The sequence below is a fragment of the Sciurus carolinensis genome, chromosome 4, assembly GCF_902686445.1.
Source record: "Sciurus carolinensis chromosome 4, mSciCar1.2, whole genome shotgun sequence".
In the NCBI taxonomy this organism is placed as follows: domain Eukaryota; kingdom Metazoa; phylum Chordata; class Mammalia; order Rodentia; family Sciuridae; genus Sciurus; species Sciurus carolinensis.
The window spans coordinates 167499259-167523846 of record NC_062216.1 but is presented as its reverse complement, the minus strand read 5'-3'; the positions used below and the strand labels follow the sequence as shown (position 1 = coordinate 167523846).

The window sequence follows — 24588 nt, the reverse complement described above, 5'->3', positions numbered from 1 at the left end:
TGAGTTCAAATATTATCTTCAGTAAAACAAACAGGTTTGCAATAAGGTCTGCAGTTTCAAATGGAGGACAAAGAGGATGCAGAGGGATGTAGAATGTGGCTGTTAATGGGATAAGAAAAGAATATAAAGAAGTTCTAGATAATAGAAAGGGTGAGAGTGTAATCAAAAGAAATTGGATGTTAGCATGCCAAAAAGGGAGAAAGAGACTCTGAGGGAACCGGTAAACAAAAGGAAAAGAGAGCAAGAAAAGTAAAGAAATAAAAACTTAAAATTGTTCAATAAGGAGAAAAAAGAAAATCTATACTATAATAGTCATATAGTATTCAAACCTCCCAGTCTTCAGTAGCCTGATGCATGAGAGGTACCTGACAATGAGCTTCCAGTCTCCAGCAGATATCTCAGGATGGGATTTGCCCCACCTAAAGATGGGAGATACAGCTTCCAGGATTATCCAAGATGGCTGCTCTGGCTTCCAAATGTGTTGGCAAATGGGGAGCTGCAGCTCAGGGTGTGGGTGTGGTTGGCTGGAGGACCTGGAGGCGGAGTGCGGTTGGTCAGGCAGGGGTCCTAGAGATGGGGTGTTTTGGTGTGGTTGTGGGATCCTGGAGGCCGGGTGCAATCAGTCGGTCTGGGGGTCCTGGTGGCAGGGAGCAGTCAGTCAATGTGAGGGCCTCAGAGGCAGGGAGTGATCGGTCGGGCTGAGGGATCCTGGAGTCGGGGCTCAGTCAGTCTGGCCAGGGGTCCTATGGGGCTTGGCTGTTGTCTCAAAATGGCGACAGCCACGTGTAATCGAACCTGCAGGTACTGTCACAGTGAACTTCCAGGCAACAGCAGGCAGTCGGCGATCAGTTTGCTGACTGTTGTCGGATGATCAGGAGGTGAACCTTGGGTGGTAGGTGATGGATAGGTGTAAGGGGATGGACAGGCAAGAGGCAGGCAAATGGCGGGTGATAGGCACCTGACAGTGAGCAGTCTTCACTCAAAAATGCATCGATGTGCTGACTGACTGCAGGTGAACACAGTAGACAAATGGGGTAAACAGCAGGAGATCAATAAGCAGCAAAAACTGCCTCACCAAGAAACAGATATCCTCTGCTTGAAACCCAAGGCAGCCTCCCTTTAGCCCGCCATCTTGGATCCCCCTGTCAAATTGCTTTTCATACAGGAAAAACCAGTGACAGGAGAGAGACCACTAGCGTTAGCCTCTCTACCCTACTGTTTAATATAGTTTAAAATTAAATTGTGGGACTGGGGCTGTAACTCAGTGGTAGGGCGCTTGCCTCGCACACGTGAGGCACTGGGTTTGATCCTCAGTACCACATAAAATTAAATAAATAAAGATATTGTGTTCACGTACAACTAAAAATTTTTTTAAAAAATTGAATAGTGGATAAAAGCAAAGTGCACACACACACACATACAAACACTGGAATGATTCCATGTAAAGTAGAAAGCACACTCTCTGCACATGTTTGCAGTCATCTGTGGGAGCAAGGGTGTGCTTTTGAGGAATGTTGTCAGAGTTCAAATTCCTGCTTTACTATTCTCTCAAATTGTGACATTGGGAAAATGATTTAACCATCGTGGGCTTCAATTTCTTGTAAAATGTATGGCAATAACAATATCCACCTCATAGGGTTGTTACAACACTTGGCTCAGGACTTAGACGTTCACCTGGCTCTCAGCAGAAGTTTTTTATGTGTATAAATGCATAGGAAATAAATCTGGATGGATCTGCTGCTGGGGTCCAGCCCTAGCAGTGGTCGGGGGTCCTAGGTGGATGGGAGGCGTTGGCGCGGTGGAGAAACAGCACACAGAGACACCAAGTATTCTGAGGCTGAATCTGTCTTTATTTTTTCTGCCAGGCTTTTTATAGATATTTTTCTTTACTAATGATTATATCATTTTATGGTTAGTTTAAAATAAGAAAAACCTTCAAAAGTACAATCTATGCTTCTTCTCAAAGTACACATTCCCTCTATATGACAGCCTACACCAAAACAACCTTATTTCCCAGCTAGATTAAAACTACCTTGTCTCCCAGCTAAACTGAAGGCACCATGATCTGCCAGCCTTTAACCTTCAGAACAAACATGTTACTAGATTTTCTGAGAAACCACCCCCACTATGAACTCCAGTGTTTAACAGTAAAAAATTTTTACTGTTATTAAAGGGCAAAGAAATAAACTTATAGTTAATATTTAGTCTATTCTAATTTCATATAATGACGGACTACAATCTTATTCTGATTCTCAAAGAATTAGACTAAACATAGGAAAAGCACAAATTATATTTATAACTAACCTAAATGTTTTTATTATGTAAAGTATCTCTAGAATCAACTATTAAAACTAGGAAAGCAACAAAGGCTAAACACTGCATCCAAGCTCAGAGGAATGCCTCTTTATCCATCTATTATTACACTAAAGCAATCATAGGCTCCTTTAAACTCAAGCACAGTTACAATTGTTTATTTTCATATATTTATCTATGTATTACTGCTAAATTTTCATTGTGCACTATTTTGTGTCCCAATGCAGTAAAACCTTCCCAATGTTTTTCCAATAAGTTTTTAATGATATATTGATTATTAATATTAAAAAGCAACTACACATGGAGACATGCCACACCTATGGCCCCCAAGAGGGAGGACGATCAACGGAACTGTGTCAAATGTTGAGTCCTCTATTCCAACAGACCATGTCAAGTGTCGGATCCTCTACTCCAACAGAGCCATGTCAAATGTCAGAGTGGCAGGAAATAGACTTGGCAATTTGCACCAAACTGTTAATAGGCTTAGCTCTGGAAAGGAGAGGGGATCAAAAGGATGTGAATTTTTTACTCTCTATTGCATTACATTCTTCTGTAATGTTAGGAGATTTTTAAAAATTGTGTATGTCATATCTATGATTTTTTTTTAATAATAATTTTTTAAACCAGGAAAAAGAATGAAGTTATCCTTCCAGAAGCAGGCTCTGGTGGGGGACTGCCCAGCATGGACATAGATCCTGGGTGTTCTTGATTGCCGGCCGGACCCACAGGGCAGGGGTGGGGTGTTGCCAGGAGCCACCTTGAGTGCCCATGTAACCTGGGGGAAGGGACCCCTTGCCTCTTCTTCCTGTGGCTTATCAGCTCTGTCTGTACCTACTGCTGCTGAATCAGAACTCATCCCTGGCCACCCCGGCCACCTCTTTGGGCCACAGTTTGCTGTGCCCTTTATACACTAGGCAGTAACTGACTCAACTCCTGCTGCCAGACTGGTTTCATTATCTATTCCGCTCTGGTAGATAGCACCCAGCACCTGGTGCAGAGATAACTGCTATCCCAGTGCAGTACTGGGCTTTCGTCTGATGATCAGTGCAAGTCGTGGGTCACTGATGTTCATTTTTCTTTCTTTCCTTTCCTAAGCGGTGGGAGTGGAGAATCAGAGAGATCAAGAGAAGATTCTTGAGAGGTCCAGGGTATCATGATTAATAACAATGATAGTTTCCCCTTAGTGAGCAGCCCCATCTGCTAGCCTTTGTGACAGTGTTTTAAGGTACACTAAATGTTTCATCTCTGATCCTTCTAAGGAACCTGAGGGTAGGTATTGTTATCCCCCTTTTACAGAGAGATTCAACTGGCGCTTATAACCTGTGAGGCTGTGATTAGAACCCTGTTCCAAATCGTGTCCTCAGAGGGGCAGTGTGAGAGGGCTGTGGTATGGAATGAACTGATGGTATTTGGGAGAATGTCAGTGACCCCAGGACCATGGATGGTGCCCCCAGGGGAGACAAGAAGTGCTGGCCAAGACTGCTCCAGGCCTTTTAGGCGCCAACAAGGAAGAAGGCCTGATTCCCAGGATTTGCATTAAACCCTAATGCCCCATTTTTTTTTTTCTTCCTGTTTTTTAAGGCAATTGAAAAATTTGAATTGGAGAAGAAGGCTTTAAGAGAGAAAAGTCACAGTCACGTCAGCGCAGGAGACAGAGGCAAAAAATCCCTTCTCATCGCCTTGATGGGGTTGTCAGGGGTTTGAGTTTTTCAGTTTTGATTTTTTTTTTTTTTTTTTTTTTTTTTTGCGGTGCTGGGGATCGAACCCAGGGCCTTGTGCTTATAAGGCAAGCACTCTACTGACTGAGCTCTCTCCCAGCCCTCAGTTTTGATTTTTGAAGTTTTTGTTTGCTTTTCTGCAGAGTTGGGAATCACACCCAAGGCCTTGTTGGGAGGCAGGCACTGCACCACCCAGCCCAGCCCCACCCCTCATTTTCCAGTTTTTGAAACACAATTGGGTAGGAATTCAGAGTTGCAGATGAGGAGACTTAAGTCTGACTTCCTCAAGTTTGGCAAGAACAGAGGGAAGAGGGTACCATTTAGGGACTAGCTACTCTGTGACACACCCAGGGACCCTTTAAAGACATTTTGTGGAAGAGGAAACGGCTTGGGAGAGGAGAACAACATGCCTAAAGGTACACAGTTGTCCACCTCTTCAGAGCAAGTGGTCTAACCTGATAGAGGGGGATCTCAGTAAGTCAGACAGGTGGGACCTAGTGAGATCAGCTCGGTGAATGTCATTGGACAGCTTAGGTCTAATGACGAGTCCCTGCCCAGTCGTGCACACTGTCTGTGGCTCCTCATTTTGATTTCTTTTCCTCCATTCTACAGTCAAGAAACAGAGAAGAGCACATTATATCTGCCAAGGCTCAGAATTCAAGAATGTCAAGTCTTCCTTTGTAAAAAAGGTAATGGAATGATTGCGGGTCTGTTTCTGATTGTTTCTACTAGGCAAGAACTAGGTTTTATTCCTGGGGAGGGGAATTTGGTGCCTAGGTGGTGATTTAATGGGAAATACAGAGTTCCCTTTTACAAAGAAGATCTTACAATACTTTGGCAACTCTGGAATTTCTCATGAACCCCCAAAAAGGGCAGAGATGACCCCACCCCAGAAGGGAGGGCATTGCAGAGCCATGTGTATGTGTTACTTTTAGAACTGAGAGTGTATTTCCCCTTAGAAATAAGGCCTTCAGGTCTCACTGAGATGCTGCAGGGCAGCTCCTAGACTGTCCACACAGCAGGTTCCTGAGTAGCTTGACTCACAGAATAGGGCAGTTATAGCGACCATTGCCAATGCCCCTGGAAGTTGAGGTTCAGGATGAAAGTCAGGTGATCTGCAGCTCCTCCATGGAAGGGCCCCACTTCCTGCTCTGGGTGTAGCTCAGTGGTACAGCGCTTGCCTAGCATGCATAAGGTCCTAGGTTCCATCCCCATTACCACAAAAAAATTTTTTTTTCTCTACTTGTTTTTTAAACTATCCGGGAAATAAACACTCAAAGCTTTAAATGCTGGAGTGTGCAAAACAGCATGCTATTGTTACCTTTTTATACATTTTAGCCTTGCAAATTCCAAACAGCAAGAAGACTCATGAATGAGGCTGCAGTGAAATTGTCTTACTCACCATTGATGGTGGCTGAGCAGGATTATCTTGCCCAAGGTGGCCCGACTAGTAAGGAGCAGAGCTGACATGACTCAGGGTCAGTGCAGCAGATCACCAAGCTGCTCTCCCAGTGCCAGTCACCACAGCTCAGTGAGAAAGTAGTTCAGCCACCAGGCACAGTGGCAGGTGCCTGTAATCCCAGCAGCTCGGCAGACTGAGGCTGGGCAGAAGGAGCACAAATTTGAGGCTGGCCTTAGCAACTTAGTGAGGTGCTGACCAACTTAGTGAGACTGAGACTCTGTCTCAAAATAAAAAATAAAAAGTGCTGGGGATGTGACTCAGTGGTAAAGTGCCCCTGGGTTCAATCCCCAGTACCAAAAAGAAAATAAAAAAGGTTGTTCAGTTTGTCAGAAAGTTTCCAGTGGGTACCTTTAGGTGAGGGCAGTCAACTCCCTCTTTCTACTTTTCTGTTTTTATATTTTTATAATCATCATGTTTTCATTTTGTTCTAAAATCAGTTGAATGGTATATATTAAATACCATAAAGATGGTCACGGCCTTTGATTTGGTGTTACCATTTCAAGGAATTCATGCAAAAAAGTGACCCAAGGGTTGGTTGTTGGTTTTTTTGTGTGTGCGGATTGAACCCAGGGGTGCTTTGCCAGTGAACCACATTCCCAGCCCTTTTTATTTTTTAAGAGAGAAAGTGTCTCTTAAAAACTTAGTGACTCACTAAGTTCCTCAGGCTGGCCTTGAACTTGCAACACTCCTGATTCAACCTCCTGAGTTGCTGGAATCACAGGTGTGCACCACTGTGTCTAGTTAAATTATAGCATTTTAACTGATGATTTTGGAGACAATACAAAAAAACCTAAAGTAAAGTAGATAAAGCAGAATGTAAAAGTGTGTGGGTGACGTTTAAAGTTAGATATGTATTTGGATACATGTGCTCAAAGCCTTTAAAGGAGCATAGAACTCATGTGCATAGGTGCTGGTAAGGGGTGCTGGGTTGTGAACATCCTCTCATTTTCTCAGTGTCTATGAGGTTGTTATACTATCTTCATAAATAAAAGGGGAAGCTATCCTATTATTTTAAACTGTCAAAACCATGGTCCCCATTTTCATGTTCTGCTCTTTTGCTTCAGAAAACAGCAGATAAGAATCTTCTGGCTGAGTTGTATCAGCCTCCCACATTTAATGACTACAGGCCCAACGAGCTTCCTAATGGTGTGGACTTCTGTGACATGGTGGGCAACGTGATTCGGGCAGAGAAAAACCCCTTCAGTGGCAAGGTAAGGAAAGAGAGCCCGCAGACCACCCGGCCAAGGGACAGCTCTGACCCATGGCAGGGTGGCAGGGGGTGGGCAGACACAGCTGTCCCCCTTTCACAGCCTAGGAGCAACTGAGGATTCTGCCTGGGGCCATGTGCTTCAGGGTACTGAGTGGGGAACCACAACCCAAGTTCACTCTCAAACTTAGACACCTTGTCCTAGTGCAGTGGTCTCCAGGGTATCTTGATAATTAACCTATTGGTAAAAAATGTGGACATGCACCCTCATTGGCACATGTCTTTATAAGTCCTGCCCGTGTTTCTCTGACAGCTACTCCATTGCATATCAGTGAGCCGAACTTTTCTTTCTAGTCACATGTTAGTTAGAATACTTCCTTCCTGTTCCTCATGGTGAGCACATTACCCTAAGAACTTGCTCTCTAACCTGCTGGTGCCTTGAGAGGAGAGCATGCCAAGCCCGGGACACCATGTGTGCGTGCTGACGGGGAGAACCGTATGGAGGCCAGCCGAGGAGGACACCAGGAAGTAACCCCAGCAGCTCTATAGCTGGGCCTCTTCATCCGTCATGATCGCTTAACTCTTGTGTCCCCAGAGCAGCTCTGGTCATTGTCCCCTCAGTTCTTAACTAGTTGCCTGCCTTTCCTGGGACCCAGCATCTTTGACCATCTCTTCTACTTCTCCACCTACCCTCCCCCCTCTCTTTCTCTTTCTCTCTTTCTCCTCTCGTCCTTCCCACTCTCCCTCCCTCCCTTCTTCCTGGCCTCTTCCTGCTGCCTGGCTGTGGCCATGTCTGAATCAGTCCCATCTGAGTACATGATATGACAGTGGCAGCTTTGGATCCAGGGCAAGGTTCAAGATTGGTTACATAACAATGAAAGCTAAATTTGTTTTAATTTTAGAATTCCATGCCTTTGTTTGTTTGTTTGTTTGTTTATTTTGCAGTGCTGGGGTTTAAACCCAGGATCTCATGCATGACAGGCAGGTACTCTACCACTGATCCACATCCCCAGCTCCTGTATGTTTGTTATTCACTCAAAAGAATCTGATGGTCCAAGTGGCAAAAGGCTGCCAACACAGACAGAAAGCCTAACTTGGTGAAGCATTAGTGTCAGGAACACACAGATAACATTGGCTTATAACATAGTGTGAATCGTTGATATTTGGGACCAAAAGATGATTTATATGAAAAAATGTTTTGGAAACCTGAGAGCTATATAAATGATAGTTCTGAAAACAGGAAGGAAAGTAAAGGAATCTTCTGGTCCAGTCTTTTCCATTTGTATGATATCTACATGGGTTGCCACTGGTCACTGTCGATTGGTCCTGGTGGGTGAGAGTTGGAGGAAGCAGACACAGAATTGCATCTAGAGTTAGGGTTCCAGTTCTGGCTCTGCCCCTTGCTGGCCAAGGTCAATGCTCTCCACCCTTCAAGCCTCAGTCTCCTAATCTGTGAAGCCTCATTTCCTAGTCTGTGATGGCCATATGTGCTTCATAAGATTATTGTAGGATTAAATGAGAATACATAAAAACACCTGGCTTAGGGCCAGGCAAATTGTGGCACTCACTTTGAGATTAGGCAGCTTTTCTGATGACTCCAAAATATATGGACTCCACAGATGACTGGCAGGAGCTAGTGCTCTTCATAGCAATGGCAAACCACAGGCACGGGAGGAAAGGCAGGTTTTAATTGAAGACAGTTATGAATCTGGTTGTGGCTCAAGGTGAATTTGAAAAATAAATATAATGTAGATTTTGTCTTTTTATTTTTTTTCCCAAGTCTTTCTGTTCAGAGAGCGAATTAGAGAAGTTTCTCTCTTCTCCTTCTCCCAGAGCCATGTGGCTGGATAGCTTTTGGTGGATATTTCACGAAAGGTACCAGGTAAATGCAAATCCGATCGTTTCTTTTCCTTGCTTGCTTTTCTTTGGAACAAATTCCAACCTCTTTAACATGAGCTACCAGATCCTTGGATCCTGTGGATCACCCCTGCAGACTCCTCTGTCACTTCGTCCCCCCACCACCCAGGTTTCACCTGTGGGCCCTGCACATCAGCCATCACCCAACATCCTGTGGCTCTCCTGAGCCACAGGAACTAGTCCACATTATGTGACGGGTCCAGGGCAGTGCTGAGATTAGAACTCAGGACCCATGGCTCAAAGTTAGTGTACCTTCTTCAACAGCATGCTGCCTCTAGGCTCATGTTTCCTGAATCTGATGCCACAGGTGAGTAGGTTTTCATAAAGCATACGGGGTTAAATAGCTGGAGAAGCCAATTCCTGACGATGAGAGTAGCACTCAGGGAGTGCCAGCCCCTTGGCTGCCTCAACAGGGGCTCAGGGATTTCTTCCCCATTTGTGTTCCTGGCAGCCAAACAAGGAGGTCCAGAACAAGCTTCTCAACAGGATATCCCGGCACTACGCCCTCCTTCTGTTTCGCCAGTCCAGATCCCATTTTGAAGAGGCACTCTTGAAAGTGAGCATCCTCCCCTTCTCAGAAAAGCAGCATGTTGGGTTGCTGTTCGCCTCTGGCGGCAAGAGCACGCCCTGAGCATTCTTTCTATGGAGCAGTGATTAGGAAGCGTGGTGTCTCTGTACACCCTCTTCTAAGGCAGCAGCTACAAAACTACAGTAGAGCTCTACATGCTCCTGCTGGAAAATGTAATGATATATTTTAATTGAAAAGCAATTCGTACAACTCTGTGTTCAAATACATAAATAGTCATGCTCTGCACAATGATGGTTTGGTCAACAGTGAATTGCATATTATGGCTATGGCCTGAGATTTTATTTCCCAGAGACGTCACAGCAGTCTTAGTTTATGTAAGTACACTCTGACGTTCATGCAGTGACAAAGTCAACCAACGACGCACTTCTCAGAACACAGCCCCATCGCTGGGTGATATGTGCCAAAGAAGAGAAGAAAATTTGGAAAAATATTTACCAAACTCTTAACAATATTTATCTCTAGGGACTGAGGTTGTAAGAGACTTTTTTTTTCTATTTTATAGATTTCTATAGGATTTAAGTAAACCTGGAATATTAAAATTAAAAGTGTGAACATACGTATGTCCTTTTTATATGGGTGTATATGAACATAAGTACTAAAGGGATTGCTAGAAGGAAACATGACTGGATACTTAACATGCCTGGCGGTGAGGGAGGGCTTTCTACATATGACTTGGAGGAGACGAGCCCCAGGGAAAAGACTGATTGATTTACCTACGTAGTTCTAAAAAATTAATATAGACAAAGTTAAGAGGCAAATGACACACTGTGCGAAAATCCTGATGGCATACACGTTACATGACATAAAGAACCATTACTTGGGGATGGGAGGGGTGGGGGGAAGGGAAAAACTAACAGAATGAATCAAACAACATTACCCTATGTAAATTTATGATTACACAAATGGTATGCCTTTACGCCATGTACAAACCGAGAAACAACATGTATCCCATTTGTTTACAAAAAAAAAAAAAAATCAAGAGAAAAAAAAAAGAAAAAAAAAAACAGCATATAGGGAAAAAAAAAAAAAAGCTAATTGTTAACAAAGTACCAAAATCTGAAGAACTAATAAAAGCTATTTTTTTAAAAGAAAAAAAAAAAAAAAAGAACCGTTACTCGGCTGGGTTGTGGCTCTGTGGCAGAGTGCTTGCCTCGCATGGGTGGGGCTCTGGGTTCTATCCTCAGCACCACATCAATAAATGAAAAGTAAAGGTATTATGTCCATCTACAACTAAAATTTTAAAAAAGAGCCATTCCTGCCGTGGGCAATGGTAATAGGGATATAGATCTCTTGTCACCTTCTTGGCTACTTTTTGGCCAAGAGCAGAAGGGGCTAACCGCTCACATAAAGGGGCTCAGGAGAGGGAGGAGGCTGTTGGCCAAACAACACAATGGCTGAGGAGTGGTCCTCTGATAGGGTAAGGAGATACAGAGGAAAATCTGTCCAGAAAACAGATTTTACTCCCCTTAAGAACAAGAAGAGGGGCTGGGGATGTAGCTTAGTGGTCAAGTGCTTGTCTAGCATGTGCAAGGCCCTGGGTTCAATCCCCAGGACCAAGAGAGAAAAGAAGAAAAACCAGGCAGGGCTGTGGCAGGGTAGTACACGCCTATAATCCTATAATTCCAGGTTGAGGCAAGAGGATCACTAATCCAAAGCCAGACAATCAGTAATTTAGCAAAACTCTGTTTCAAAATAAAATATAAAAAGGACAGGGGATAGAGCTCAGTGGTAAAGCACCCTGGGTTCAATCACTAGTACTGGGGAAAAAAGAAAGAGAAAAAGGAAAAAAAAAAAAAAACAGCAGAAAGGCAGCTTGTTGTTGGGAAGGAAGTTTAATGCAGGTCGTTTCTGAAGTCAGGGGTTCTCTTGCGGGGCAGAGATGTCGAGGAGGTTGCCTGAGCTCTGTTCATTCCCCTAGAGATTGCCGTCACTTTTGAGCAAAGCTCTGTACACCAGCTTCTGCTGCTGCTTCCCACAGTCCTGGTTCAACACCCACGAGTTCAAGTCGGACATCTGTGACACCATGTACCTGTGGATTGCAGGTGAGAGCTGACTGCTTCCTCCTGGGGCTGCAGTTCTGGAAGGAAGTTCTCCACCAGAGCCCTAGGTCCATTCTCAGGTGCCTTAACACCCTTCCTCAAGCCCTTGTTTTTCTTTACTAAATATCAGAGGGTAAAGTGTACTGTTAGGGCTCCAAGGAGTATGGAGTTTCCTGCTGCCTCAAAGCAGTTCCAAGACGCCCCCTCCTCATCTGGTTTTCATGCCCAGCTACCTCTGCAGGGAGCGTGGGCTCCTCTCTTAATAGATACCCAAGTTTCAGCTCAACCCTGTTGGTTTACCTTGTGCCAACGGCTGCAGGATCCAAAGAGGTATGCTGGTTAGATAATCCCACCTTTCCACAGTCCATGTGACCCAAGTGGCCAACCGTAGCCCCTCCATCCAGCACACACAGCCGCCCTTCAGTGCCCTTCCCCACTGCCCCAGTTTAGCCTCGACATTTCCTAAGCTGTTTATTGCAAGGTTCCTGTGTACTAGATTCTATGCCAAGTAAGCACTTTTTGCCCATTCTGCTGTGTTGGGGGTTCCCAAAGTCACCCGCCACATTAGAAGAACTTGCAGGTCAGCATACAACTGTAATCAAGGCCAAACTTCATGAGTAGTGATGCAGTAAGGATACTTAACTGGATCCCAAGGGGAAAGACAGGCTCCCTTGTGCTGTCCCCCTCCCACAAGGACTCCCACCCAGCCACTCTTCCTCCTGCAATGAAAATGTAGCAACCTGTATGTGATGTCTCTGCCCATTAAAGATGCAGTGGCCAAAGTTGTCATCAGGGATTATCATGAAGATAATCCTCTGTCAATCACTTATCACAATTCTAGAAAAGAAGGTGTGGGCATAAGCCACACCATGCAGTCTGGCACAGTGAGCCCTCTCATTTTCAGAGAAGGTTTTTATATCAGTAAGGAACTGTCGCCCCACCGAGTTCCCAGACACCAGCCAAGAGCCAGGCTCGCAGGCTTTCCTAAGGCCTCTCTGAGGCCAGCAGTCTCAGACCTGCTGTGCCAGTGCCTTCCTGAAACCCGTTTAATCTTCTTAACATGGAGCATCATGGAAGCCCAACGGTAAACAAAGGCGGCAGGGATCGGTCTAGCTGGCGCCTCCAAAGCCAGGTCTCTGACCACTGTGGCATTCTGCCTGCCGCTCTCGGACCCTCTCCTAGCTCTTCCTTCTCAGTCTTTTTGCCCAAGGTTCCATCTTCTTCCAACTCATCCCCAGTAATCAAGCTCCTGTCCACTGGCTTCGTCCAAGGAACCAGCAGCTTTGCTCAGGGGCCCAAGTTTCTCAAGTACTCATGGAAGCACCACCATTTTTGACACTTAACTAAAAGTGTCATAACATGTTTAACAGACTATTTTTTTTCTTTTTTCATTTCTTTGTAGTGCAGGGGATGGAACCCAGGGTCTTGCACATGCTAGGAAAGCTCTACCCTGAGCTACATCCCCAGTCCCTGCTTAACAAATACTTGCTGAGCACCAGGTCCAGCAGGAAACCCTGGAGGCCAGAGATGACCAAGACCCAGCTCATGCCCTCAGGGAGCTCACCGTCCAGCGGATCAGGGGAGATGGGTGGAAAGCGGATAACTGTGCACCTCCATGTTTGCACATACCTGTCATCTGACCTCAACCCATTAGGTGGGGGAGGTAGGCAGCAGCAGGCCCCATTTTCTAGATGAAGACCCAGACCCTCCAGAGAGGAAGTGACCCCTCCAAGGCCACAGGCCAGCCTGGGGTGGGATGTACTAGAAGTCCTGTGTCCCAGGTCCAGCAGGGGTCTCGGAGACTTTGTCTTCCTCAGTCCTGGGTGGTCTGCTTCTCTTCTCTTTGGCCAATGTCCACTCTCACTCTCCACTCTCTTAGGGACATATCCTCGCCCCCATGGCTATAATAGTTGGGACTACTCAGAATTGGATCCAGAGAGATTCCGGAGAGAAGAATTAATTTCACAGAGAAAACGACTGACAAAGGGTAAGATACCAGTTATGGGCCCCCCTGCCCTCTGCCACTCCCAACACCCTTGACGGAGCAGGGGGAGTCAGAGCATTCATGTCCCCAGGCCAGATTCTCTCTCAGGGACTCTCAAACTAACTGAAATGCCAGTGCTTATGATCAGTAGTTAGAGTTCACTCAGCACGATTGCTGGGCAGGAGGGGAAGGGCTTGAGTTTCAAGAGCAGATTCCTGTGAACAGGTGTCTGCAGGGGCTGGCACCATGCTCCGTTCTCTGTCTGTTTTTTGTCATCCTCTTGACAACCTGCTGACACCCTGACTCTACCTCACACCAGAGTCAGGAAAACTGAAATTCAGGGCGCAGCTTGCCTTGGGTCACTAGTTTTATTTCACTCAACAGTCATATCACAGGCCCTGCGCTGACCACTAAGGGACACAGTGGTGGAGGCAAGCTGAGGCCCTGTCACCATCCATAATGTAATCATGGCACAGGGTTTGGGCACTGCGATGGCGGCACAGAGTGCAGAGGCAGCCATGATGGGGTCATGACTGGCTCTAAACTGAGATCTGAGGGTCTCAGGTAGGGAAAGGGGAGGACTCAGTTGTGGTGGGAAGACCAGCAGCAACAGTCTCTGGAGATCCAGTGAGGCAAATGCTGCAGCGTCCAAGACCCCAGTGAGCTTCAGGCCCAGCAGCTGGGTTAGCCCAACCTAGGCACAGGGACCAGAAGGCTCGAGACCCTTGGCACCGGGCCAGGCACAGAGTTGTCCGGAAGTTAGAAAAGCCACCATTGACTCAGGCCAGACACTCTCACCTGTCAATTCTCTGAGCATTGACATTTATTCACCCACTTAGCAGACAGGCTTCCCAGCAGGCATGCGCACACAGGGATATTTTTCAACATGGAAAAAATCCTAAATGTAATTGTCTCCATTTAAAAAAATTCCAGTGTGACTATATTCTCATTTAATGACATTTTAATGAATATTCAATTTAACAGGTTATGAGCTTGATAGTTGTTTTTTATTTTTTGTGACATGCACACTGGGCTCACATTCTACCACTGAATTACAGCCCTAGATTTTCTTTTATAAACATTTAATCCCACATTTATTCATTCTGATTTTGTAGGGTTCCAGGTTTTTTTGTTTTTGTTTTGGAAGCAATCCTTTTTTATTTTTATTTTCCATGTGAGTTGCATGTCTTCCCTGCACACAGGACTCTTCAGATAATATTTCCTTTAGTTAGCTGAACAGCTCAAGGTAGACAGTATTCCAGCTCTTTAACAGGATCTGAGAGGTGAGGTGACTTGCTGAGGTCATTCAGCAAGTAGAAGGCACAGAGAGGCTCCAGATTGCCTGAGGCCGTGCTCAGGTGAGTGTTTGGTGTGAGTGGCTTGTGTAGAGTCCCTGGTGTCCACGGAGGGACCATCTCCAAACTCCTGGCCTGCCATCTTGGCATCCCACGGTCAGAAGGGACAAAAGAACAGCTTCTTTCCTTCCTTAGGAAGAAATTTCTCTTTCTTCACTTCTAAGAAAACTTCCCAGAAGTCATTCTGGAGCAGGAGATCCCACCATATTCAGGTAAAGGGGGAGGCCAAGACTGGGACCCCCAGGAGCCCCAAGCTGCAGAAAGCTTAGGTTCTCTGGAGCATCGGTGCTCTTTTGTCAGAAGAGCACTCTGTGCCCCTGCCCTGGGTCTACCTCATCCTCTCAGTGCAGGGCCCTGTAGGCCCAGATGGCCCGTGGATGAGTGGAGCCTGGTGGGTAGGGGGGCACCACAGAAGCATAGCAGTGGGCCAGCTGCTCAGGAGGCTGAGGCAGGAGGATTGCAAGCTTGAAGCCAGCCTAGGCAACTTACCAAGATCCTTCTAAAAATAAAAAGGACTGGGGGTGTCGCTCCGTGGTACAGTGTCCCTGGGTTCAATCCCCAGGACCACAAAAAATAAATAAAACAAATAAATAAAAAGAAAGGCAGGCAGGCAGGTAGCAGTGGGGGAGAATAGCGGCTCATCGTCCTACCCTGGCTGCAGCACCCAGGGTCTTCCTGCCTCTTCTTCCTCAGCAGTCCCCAGGGTAGACCTGCAGTCTGGTCATCCCCCACGCCTGCCCTCCTCTGCCCTTCGATGTCCCCTCAGCATCCCTCCCACCAGCGCTGCATTCTTGCCTTTCCAGTCCTGCCACCCTAGTTTGAGCCCCTGCAGTCTTTTCAAAGTGCAATGGTGACCACACCTCCTTGGCAGCCCGTCCCTGTCCCCCTGCCCGCCTCCGTCCCCCACTGCCCCTTAAAGCCCAGCAGAACACCCGCCACACCTGAGAGCACATCCTCTCACGTTGGTGTGGACTGTCCTGCATGGCCCTGTCTGGTTCCGGCCAATCCCATCTCCACCCTCTGGGCCCTCTTCCAGGTCCCGTAGACACTCCACTCTCTCCACAAACACGGCCTCTGGACCTGATGGTCCTGGTGTCCCAGGTGAATCACCATCTCACCTGCCCTTGTTAGCATTTCTCCCAGTTCAGGTCCAGAAAAGTCGCCCTGGTAGATGCAATTAATCAAATGCCACAACGCACAGCCTTTTTTTCCTGGAGAGCTGGAAAAAAACAAATGTCCAGGGCAGGGTCTGGGGACGCGAACGAGGCCTTTCACCCGCTGCTTTTCCAAATGCAGTGTCACTGCACACAGCCAAGCTTGTATCTGCTTCTGCCACCACCTTCGCTCCGAAATAGCCGAGTGGAGGGCTGGGAGAGAGAACCTACGGCTGGCAGAGAACCAATATCACTATCTGGCTCTTGGCAGAAAAAATTTGCCAGCTTCTGGGCATTCTTTCATCTTCTTGTTCTCCTCCTCCTCCACTTCTTCTTTTTGTTTTTGTGTTACTGGAGGTTGAAACCAGAGACACTCTATCGCTGTCCCATGTCCCAGCCATTTTTATTTTATTTTGAGACAGGGTCTCGCTAATGCCCAAGTTGGCCTCAGACTTACCATCCTCCTGCCTCAGCCTCCCAAGTCGCTGGGATTGCCCCTGTGCCTGACTTCACCCCAGAACTTCTTGAAAGACTTATCTGTACCCACTTCTCCTGTCCCACCTTGCAAGTGTGCCTCCAGTTGGGGTCCTAACAGAGCTGGCCGTTGTGCTTCTGTCACCAACCTAGGGGGACACAATGTGCTCGAACCCAGCAGCCCTCCAGAGGGTTTCCCAGGGTAGGGCACGCCCACTCTCTTTTCTTTAAATCACATTTTTAAATTAACACATAATTACTGAACATATCAATGAAGTCCAGTGTGACACCTCCGCGCATGCGTACAGCGTTCCCATATCAGGGTGATTAGCGTTTCTGTTTCCTCATCTTTCTTCTGGTGTGGAGCCTTTGAGCCCCTCTCTTCCTGAGCTTCAGGAAATAGGTTCATGTGAACTGTAGTGACCCCACTGTGCTGCCCAATGCCAGAACTCCTTCCTTCTAACTGTTCTGCTACCAGTTATCCAACCTCCATCCCACTGCCCCGCCCTGCCTGGTCTCCAGGAAGCACTGTCCTGCATTCAGATGGGTGGACCTTTCTTTTCTTTTCAGCTTCCACATGCAAGGGAGAACATGTTTTTCATTCTGTGTCTGGCTTCTTTCACTTATGTAGTGACCTCCAGTTCCATCCATTTGGCTCCAAGCAACAGGATTTCCTTCCTCTTCCTGGCTAAATAATGCTGCCTTGAGTGTCCATATCCCTTTTTCTTTATCCACTCATCCACAGATGGGCCCCTGGGTTGTTTCTGTGTCTTAGCTGCTGTGAACAGAGCTGCAATAAACCTGGGAGTGTGGGCACCTCTTTGATGTGCAGATTTTACTTCCTTGGATATGTACCCAGAAGTGGGTAGCTGGATCATATGGTAGATCCACTTTTAGTTTCTTTTCTTTTCGTGGTACTGGAGCTTGAACCCAGAGCCTTGTGCAAGTGCTCACTCTCTCTCTCTCTCTTTCAGCTACACCCCCAGCCTTATGTTTAGTTTTTTAAGGACCCCCCCCATATATTGTTTTCCATAGTGCCTGTACCAACGGCCATTCCTTGGTTCTACAGGCAGTTTAGCTCAGTGGTACCCAACATGCACAAGGCCTGGGTTTGAGCCCCAGCTATGTAAAAAGAGTTTCTTACTTTCTTGATTCTATGTTGTCACACGGTTGCCAGGGCCTTCTTTTGTCACTGGCTGCCCATTCTCGGTCATCTCTGCTGACTCCCTGTCCTGCTGGTCTGCTTTGTCCTGGGTCCCCTTCCCTGCTGTATTAATTTGTTTTCGCTTAGTGACCTCAATTGGTCTGGTGGCTTCAAACACCTTTCATGTGCTAGTGCCATCCAGACCTTCCCTTCCCTGGCCTCTCTCAGAACTCTCCAGTGGGCTTTCCAGCTGCCCTCTTGGCCCCACCAGGGGCATCTAAGTGAGGAGAACCCCAACTCCAGCCCCTAGTCTCCCTGGCTGACTATAGGAGCTGCCGCCTGGGCTCTTATTTACAAATAAGACTAGGCTCCAGACTAGTCTCCACACGGCAACCAGGACCTTTCACAGACAGACACCAGGTGGGGCCATTCCATGCTTAAAACTTCTAACAGCTTCTTCATTGCCCTTGGAATAAGATCCAGTCTTGTTCCACGGACTTGAAATGTCTTGCAGAATCAGCCACCAGGGCATTCCCTCCATCAGTAGCTGACCTTCAGCCCATTGGATGTTCCTCTGCCCCTTGGACACCCCAGACATATGCTCAGTCGGGACTTTGTGTTCATTGTCACCTTTTCTGGAACATGCTTTCCTCTAGTTTCTGAGGGAGTGTCTGGTTCTTCCTTGTCCTTCAGGCTCCCTTTCCACAGTCACTGTCCTGTCTAGACTGGCCCCGACTCCCCTGCCCCTAAACTGTCCCTCGACCCACTTCCCTCCTCTGCACGGTGCTTGTCCATCTTCCATGCTTCCGAGGGTTTAGGTATTGTTTAGAACCACCCCTTAAAATGTAGAAACTCTGGCTCTCTGTGTCCTCCGTTGCTGTCCTCGCCTCTATCTCTGAGGACAGGCCCAGCACAAAGAAGGCGCTTAGCAAACGTTTCTGGACTTGATGAATGAGATCATCTACTCATCTGCAAAGCTCTTGGCCCTGCACTTAGCATGTGATGGGGCTCTATAAATGTCAGCTCCCCAAAGTACAGATGGAACAGGTGCTGCTTGGGGACAGTTGTCACTCAGAGACCAAGATCAAAATATTATTCAATGTTTGGGCGCTGCCTGTCACAACTGCCAGAAACAAACGCATTTGCTTTGTACTGAAATATGTAAAACCTTCTGACAGTTATTTCAGGAGCTCAGCGAAGAGATTCCATTTTCTGCCCCAGAAACACAAATGATAGAACACTCTGGAAACTTGAACACAGCTAAAGCTTTAATGGCCAACCAGGATGGAGCGGGGATTGAATCCTGTGGTAGGCAGAGCTTCTCTTGACTTGGGAAGACACACTGTCCTGTCTACTCAAGGGAATAGCGGTCAGTATTCAAAATATGCTTTTCAGTGGCGACAGTCTAAGAGTTCATAATTCAGAGAAGTGAGTTGCAGTTTCTCTAAGACTGACCTGAAGTCTGCCCTTCTCTTATTTGAGTGTTGGGGATTTGACAGGAATGAAAAACTATCTAACTGTAAATCTGGGCCCTGCTGCAAGGCTCAGCTGTAGGTTAGGGCTCCTACTGGTTAGAGACTGGGTCACTCATTTGCTTAGTGAATCTTACAGAGGGCAGTGAGACGCTGTCTCTGTAAGGAGGACTCAGGGGTCTTAGGGGTACCCATGAGCTCTAAAACCCCCCAGGGGGGAAGACTGAGGCTAGCATGCAGCTCAATATTCAAATTGGTAGGAAAATAGATTTTATTCAAAGTCAGCTTTGAAGAAAGGTGGAAGAAATTTAATTTTTTCAAAAGTTTCCTCTTCAGAATCCCTGAAGATGAGCAGGACTCTTAAAAAAGAGGCAGGGACAGGAAGTGAGACAAAAGGCAGGAAATGCACATAGGTAGGTTCAGTTAGCCTTGCTAGACAGGCCCCAGCCGTTCCAGCACCTTGGCTGCAGCAGAGGGCGGTTGAAGAAGCCCATGTTCTTTTTTTTTTTAACTAACGAGATTTAAAGTTTTTTTTTTTTTTTTTTTAGTTGTAGATGGACACTATACCTTTATTTTATTTACTTATCTTTATGTGGTGCTGAGTTTTTAACCCCAGGTGTCACATAGACTAGGCAAGTGCTCCACCACTGAGCCACAACCCAAACCTCTGCCTCCATGTTTTTTTTTTTTTTTTGTCTTTTTTAAAATTTATTTTTATTGTAAACAAATGGAATGCATGTTGTTTCTGAGCCACAACCCAAACCTCTGCCTCCATGTTTTTTTTTTTTTGTCTTTTTTAAAATTTATTTTTATTGTAAACAAATGGAATACATGTTGTTTCTGTTTGTACATGAAGTAAAGACATACCATTTGTGTAATCATACATTTACATAGGGTAATGGTGTTTAATTCGTTCTGTTATTTTTTCCTTCCCCCCACCCCTCCCACCCCTCTTTTCCCTCTATACAGTTCCTCCTTTCTCCATTCTTGCCCCCCTCCCACCCCCCACTATGTGTCATCATCCGCTTATCAGCAAGATCATTTGTCCTTTGGTCTTTTGAGATTGGCTTATCTCACTTAGCATGATATTCTCCAATTTCATCCATTTGCAAATGCCATAATTTTATTATTCTTTATGGCTGAGTAATATTCCATTGTATATATATATACCACAGTTTCTTTATCCATTCATCAATTGAAGGGCATCTAGGTTGGTTCCATAATATGGCTATTGTGAATTGAGCAGCTATGAACATTGATGTGGCTGCATCTCTGTAGTATGCTGATTTTAAGTCCTTTGGGTATAGGCCAAGGAGTGGGATAGCTGGGTCAAATGGTGTCTAGTATGAGAAAATTATATTTATTTGGGTTTGTGTCCATGTCCTCTATTCTGTACCATTGATCTACCTGTCTAATGGAAATTGTCATATATTCATAAAATATAGACAAAGATAAAACAGTGTTATATGTAGTTTCCTACAACATGAAATGTAGTCTATAAAATGAAAGAATAAAGGAAAAGAAAATTTAACAAACCATAGATATGTTATTTACAAATGCTTTCATATAACTACAATCTTCAACTATCACTACATGCCACAAAAGAGTACTTATTGTGAAACTTGACTTTCATTTCACAGAAAATCCATAACAAATATTTATTTATAAAGAGCACATGTAAGTGAATTTTAATGAATAATATTAACTACTTTAGGATATTGATGTATTAAAATGCGTTGACCTAGAATTTTCCAAAAATGTGCACCTTATCAACTGGAGACCCACAAATAACAGAAAATATTTTAGATCATGCTGCCACTAACTATCAAAGGGGAGTTGGGTGGTTAATTTAAATGAACTGGGAAATCACTGTAGACACACAGAAGATTTTAAACAATTTAAAACATGATAAACATAGGACAGTTCATAATCAATGATAACAGAAGAAATAAAATGAAGCTTCTGAAAAATCTTTTCTGCTAGATAACTTCTCCATCAATATTTTAAAGTTTGGTTCTTCCTTAAACTTTGCACCTCTCAACTATGTCTTCTTATAAGTGTAGGCCACAATATTTTATATCACTGAATTACTCTCAGTATCATTTTCTAGAGTGAAGGAATATAACATAACAAGAAAGGTAGAGATTAAAGACTAAAAGGAATGTAATTCATATTTTGTTTATAACAAAAGTGCCCTGTTTTTCTTGAAAGTGCAAATCTGAAACACATTCTTATAGAGAAGTTCCCAGAAGATATTCATCAAGGGAAGAAAATTAAATAATCATAATTAATTAAAAATTGTGAAGGGAAGTTATGCATACCCAGGAAGACCAAGTTTCTGTAATTCTCTAGCATCACATCTCTATATAAGTTTTGTTGAGATGGTTGAAGGCATTTCCACTCCTCTTCACTGAAATCAATGGCCACATCCTTGAATGTCAACAGTTCTTGTAAGCAAGTATGGCCATCTTGGATTATCCCAGAAGTGGAAGCTTCCATCTTTAGGTGGGGCAAATTCCATCCTGAGATGCCTGCTGGAAACTGGAAGCTCCCTGTCATGTACCTCTCATGCAGCAGGCATTTCCAGGTATTCAGGAGCCAGTCCTTCTCCCTAGGGATCTTCATCCCCTGTACAGCAGAGCAACCTGGGGTTCCTAAGCAGGAGAGTGAAGCCTAGAGCTGAATGGCCAATATCCCTGCTTCACTCTTCCTGCTAAGGATTGCTTTAGCTATTCTGAGTTTCTTATTCTTCCAAATGAACTTCATGATTGCTTGCTCTATTTCTGTAAGGTACATCATTGGGATTTTAATTGGAATTGCATTGAATCTGTATAGCACTTTTGGTAGTATGGCCATTTTGGCCATACTAATTCTGCCTATCCAAGAACATGGGAGATCTTTCCATCTCTAAGGTCTTCCTCAATTTCTTTCTTCAATGTTTTGTAGTTTTCATTGTAGAGATCTTTTACATCTTTGGTTAGATTGATTCCCAAGTATTTTATTTTTTTGGAGGCTATTGCAAATGGAGTTGTTTTCCTCATTTCCCTTTCAGATGTTTCATCGCTTGTGTATAAAAATGCTTTAGATTTATGCATGTTGATTTTATAACCTGTTATTTTGCTGAATTCATTGATGAGGTCTAGAAGTTTTCTGGAGTAGTTTTTTGGATCCTCTAAATATAGAATCATGTCATCAGCAAATAGTGACAGCTTAAGTTCCTCTTTTCCTATTCATATCCCTTTAATTTCTTTAGTCTGTCTAATTGTTCTGGCTAGTATTTCGAGGACAATGTTGAATAGAAGTGGTGAAAGAGAACATCCCTGTCTTGTTCCCATTTTTAAAGGGAATGGTTTCAGTTTTTCTCCATTATGAATGATGTTGGCTGTGGGCTTAGCATAAATAGCCTTTACAATGTTCAGGTATGTTTCTATTATCCCTATTTTTTCTAGTGTTTTGAGCATGAAGGGGTGTTGTATTTTGTCAAGTGCTTTTTCAGCATCAATTGAAATAACCATATGATTCTTATCCTTAAGTCTATTGACATGATGGATTATGTTTATTAATTTATGGATGTTAAACCATCCTTGCATTCCAGGAATGAACCCCACTTGATCGTGGTGCACAATTTTCTTAATATGTTTTTGGATACAGTTTGCCAGTATTTTGTTAAGGATTTTTGCATCTATATTCATCAAGGATATTGGTCTGCCTCCATATTCTTATCTGCAAACTGAGCATTACAACTGATATCAACTTTTATAGATTCAATTTGGGGATAAATAACATCCCATAAGTTGTTGTCTAGGCATGTCCTGTGAGAATGTTTCATGATTTTTTTTACCCCTGGTATTGGGACTGAATCCAGGGGTGCTCTACCACTGAACCACATCCCCAGCCCTTTTTATTTTTTATTTTGAGACAGGTCTCACTAAATTACTGAGGCTGACCTTGAACTTGCAGTCCTCCTGCCTCAGCCTTCTGAATTGCAGGGATCACAGGCGCACACTACTGTGCCCATCTTGTTTTGTAATTTTAACCAGAATTTCCCAAAGTTCCAGAGCATGGGTACAGTGAGGTTCATTAACAATGCTGACCTAAATTCCTCCAGCTTGTTCTCACACCTCTAGCTCCAGGTCTGCACAGCCCCTCCTCTCTCTGGCACCCATAGCATCCCTGGTTGTATCTCATGATGGATCCAGACAGGTTCCCCTGCTCCTCTGACCCCATCACCTGAGCCCTCAGTGTGCTGGAGCTAGGCTGCCAGGTGACCAAATGAGGTAAATCAGCCCTGTCTTCTCTGTGCCGTGGCGGGGGCAGTCTTACCCCCAATCCTACCCATGGCCACCTTGCCTCACCCACACATGGGTGGCAACTGGTCACAGCATGAAACAATGGGTGGGAAAGTACTTTATTTGTAAGTGGAAGTGCGTGGTGGTTATGGAGAGTCCAGCACTGCAGGCTCTCTTTGCCTGTAGCCTCTTGGTCCTTACGACAGCCCCACAAGGTGGGTAATCAGTAACCTTACCTTTGCTTGATAAAGGAAGAAATAGACGCTGAGAGGTGAATGACTTGTCCCAGGCCATTGAGCTGTTTCGCACATCATCCTGCGGATTCTCCACCTAACGGAGGATCTGCTAACTTGCTCTCAAGCTCATCTCCTTGTGCTGTTCTCTGCTCTTCTAGAGACTGTTACAGGCCTGTTAAGAATGAGTGCTGAAGCTGGGAGTGATGGCACACACCTGTAATCCCAGCAGCTCGGGAGGTGGAGGCAGGAGGATCATGAGTTCAAAGTCAGCCTCAGCACTTAGCGAGACCCTACACAACTTGGCAAGACCCTGTCTCTAAATAAAATGCTTTTAAAAGGGCTGGGGATGTGGCTCAGTGGTTAAGCACCCCTGGGTTCAATCCCCAGTACCAAAAAACCCATGAGTGTTGAGCCGGGTGTGGTGGCGCTCACCTGTAATCCCATTGACTCAGGCTGCTGAGGCTGAGGCAGGAGGGTCACAAGTTCAAAGCCAGTCTCAGCAACTTAGCAAGGTCCTAAGCAACTTAATGAGACCCTGTCTGAAAAGAAAAAATAAAAAAGGCTGGGATGTGGCTCAGTGAGAGAGCACCCCTGGGTCCAATCTTCGGTACCAAAAAGAAAAAAAAAGAAGAAGAAAAAGGATGAGTGCTGAGGCCTCATTGAGCCCCGGGAGTGTGTAACAGATCTGGTGACAACCTCAACACCGGAACGTGTGGCTGCTGGGTGCATGGCTGCACGGTGTGGGGAGTCCTCTGACTTTCTCCTGCCCGTTCAGACATCGCGCTATTTAACAGCAAAGCAGACCAAGGCTGGCAGACCGCTTGTGCACCACTCAGTGGGCCATCTGTCAGACACCACCAAACTCCTACTCGTCCTCAAAAACATAAAACAAGTGTCTTCTCTCTTGGGAGCCCTCCGGCACTCCTCACCCGCAACCCAGAATTCCCGCTCTGACTCTGGTCCCCTCGTAGCCTGTGTCAGACTGGGCTTGGCTTCCCGAGATCTGCTGTCCTCCTCATCTATAAAGGAGTACTTCTGAGTTTTAACTGGGCATGGACACAACCAGGATAAGGGCTGTGCTTCCTAGTCTCCGCCACATCTATGTGTAGCCATGTAACCAACTTAATGAGATGTAGGCAAATGTACCATGTGACAGTTTCTGGAACCCTTTCTTTAAAAAGCAACTCATTTAAATCCTTCATCTCTTTGCCCCTTACATCCTACTGCCTGGAATG

General features: G+C 45.3%; 1 protein-coding gene across 7 annotated transcripts in view; it reads left to right on the top strand.

Moving 5' to 3' along the window:
* Fam227a (family with sequence similarity 227 member A) overlaps positions 1–24588 on the top strand; it is a 76995-nt gene that overhangs the window by 31628 nt on the left and 20779 nt on the right. For 4 of the 7 annotated variants that reach the window (XM_047551356.1, XM_047551355.1, XM_047551350.1 and 1 more), the window contains 7 exons: positions 4644–4720; positions 6558–6704; positions 8481–8582; positions 9069–9173; positions 11125–11248; positions 13125–13232; positions 14720–14796. In XM_047551356.1, the coding sequence (XP_047407312.1) occupies positions 6657–6704; positions 8481–8582; positions 9069–9173; positions 11125–11248; positions 13125–13232; positions 14720–14796 (564 nt within the window). In that variant the 5' untranslated portion in view covers positions 4644–4720; positions 6558–6656. Of the gene's footprint in view, positions 1–3894; positions 3971–4643; positions 4721–6557; positions 6705–8452; positions 8583–9068; positions 9174–11124; positions 11249–13124; positions 13233–14719; positions 14797–24588 lie in introns of those variants that run through there. The other 3 variants (XM_047551357.1, XM_047551352.1, XM_047551353.1) reach the window with 3 other exon arrangements.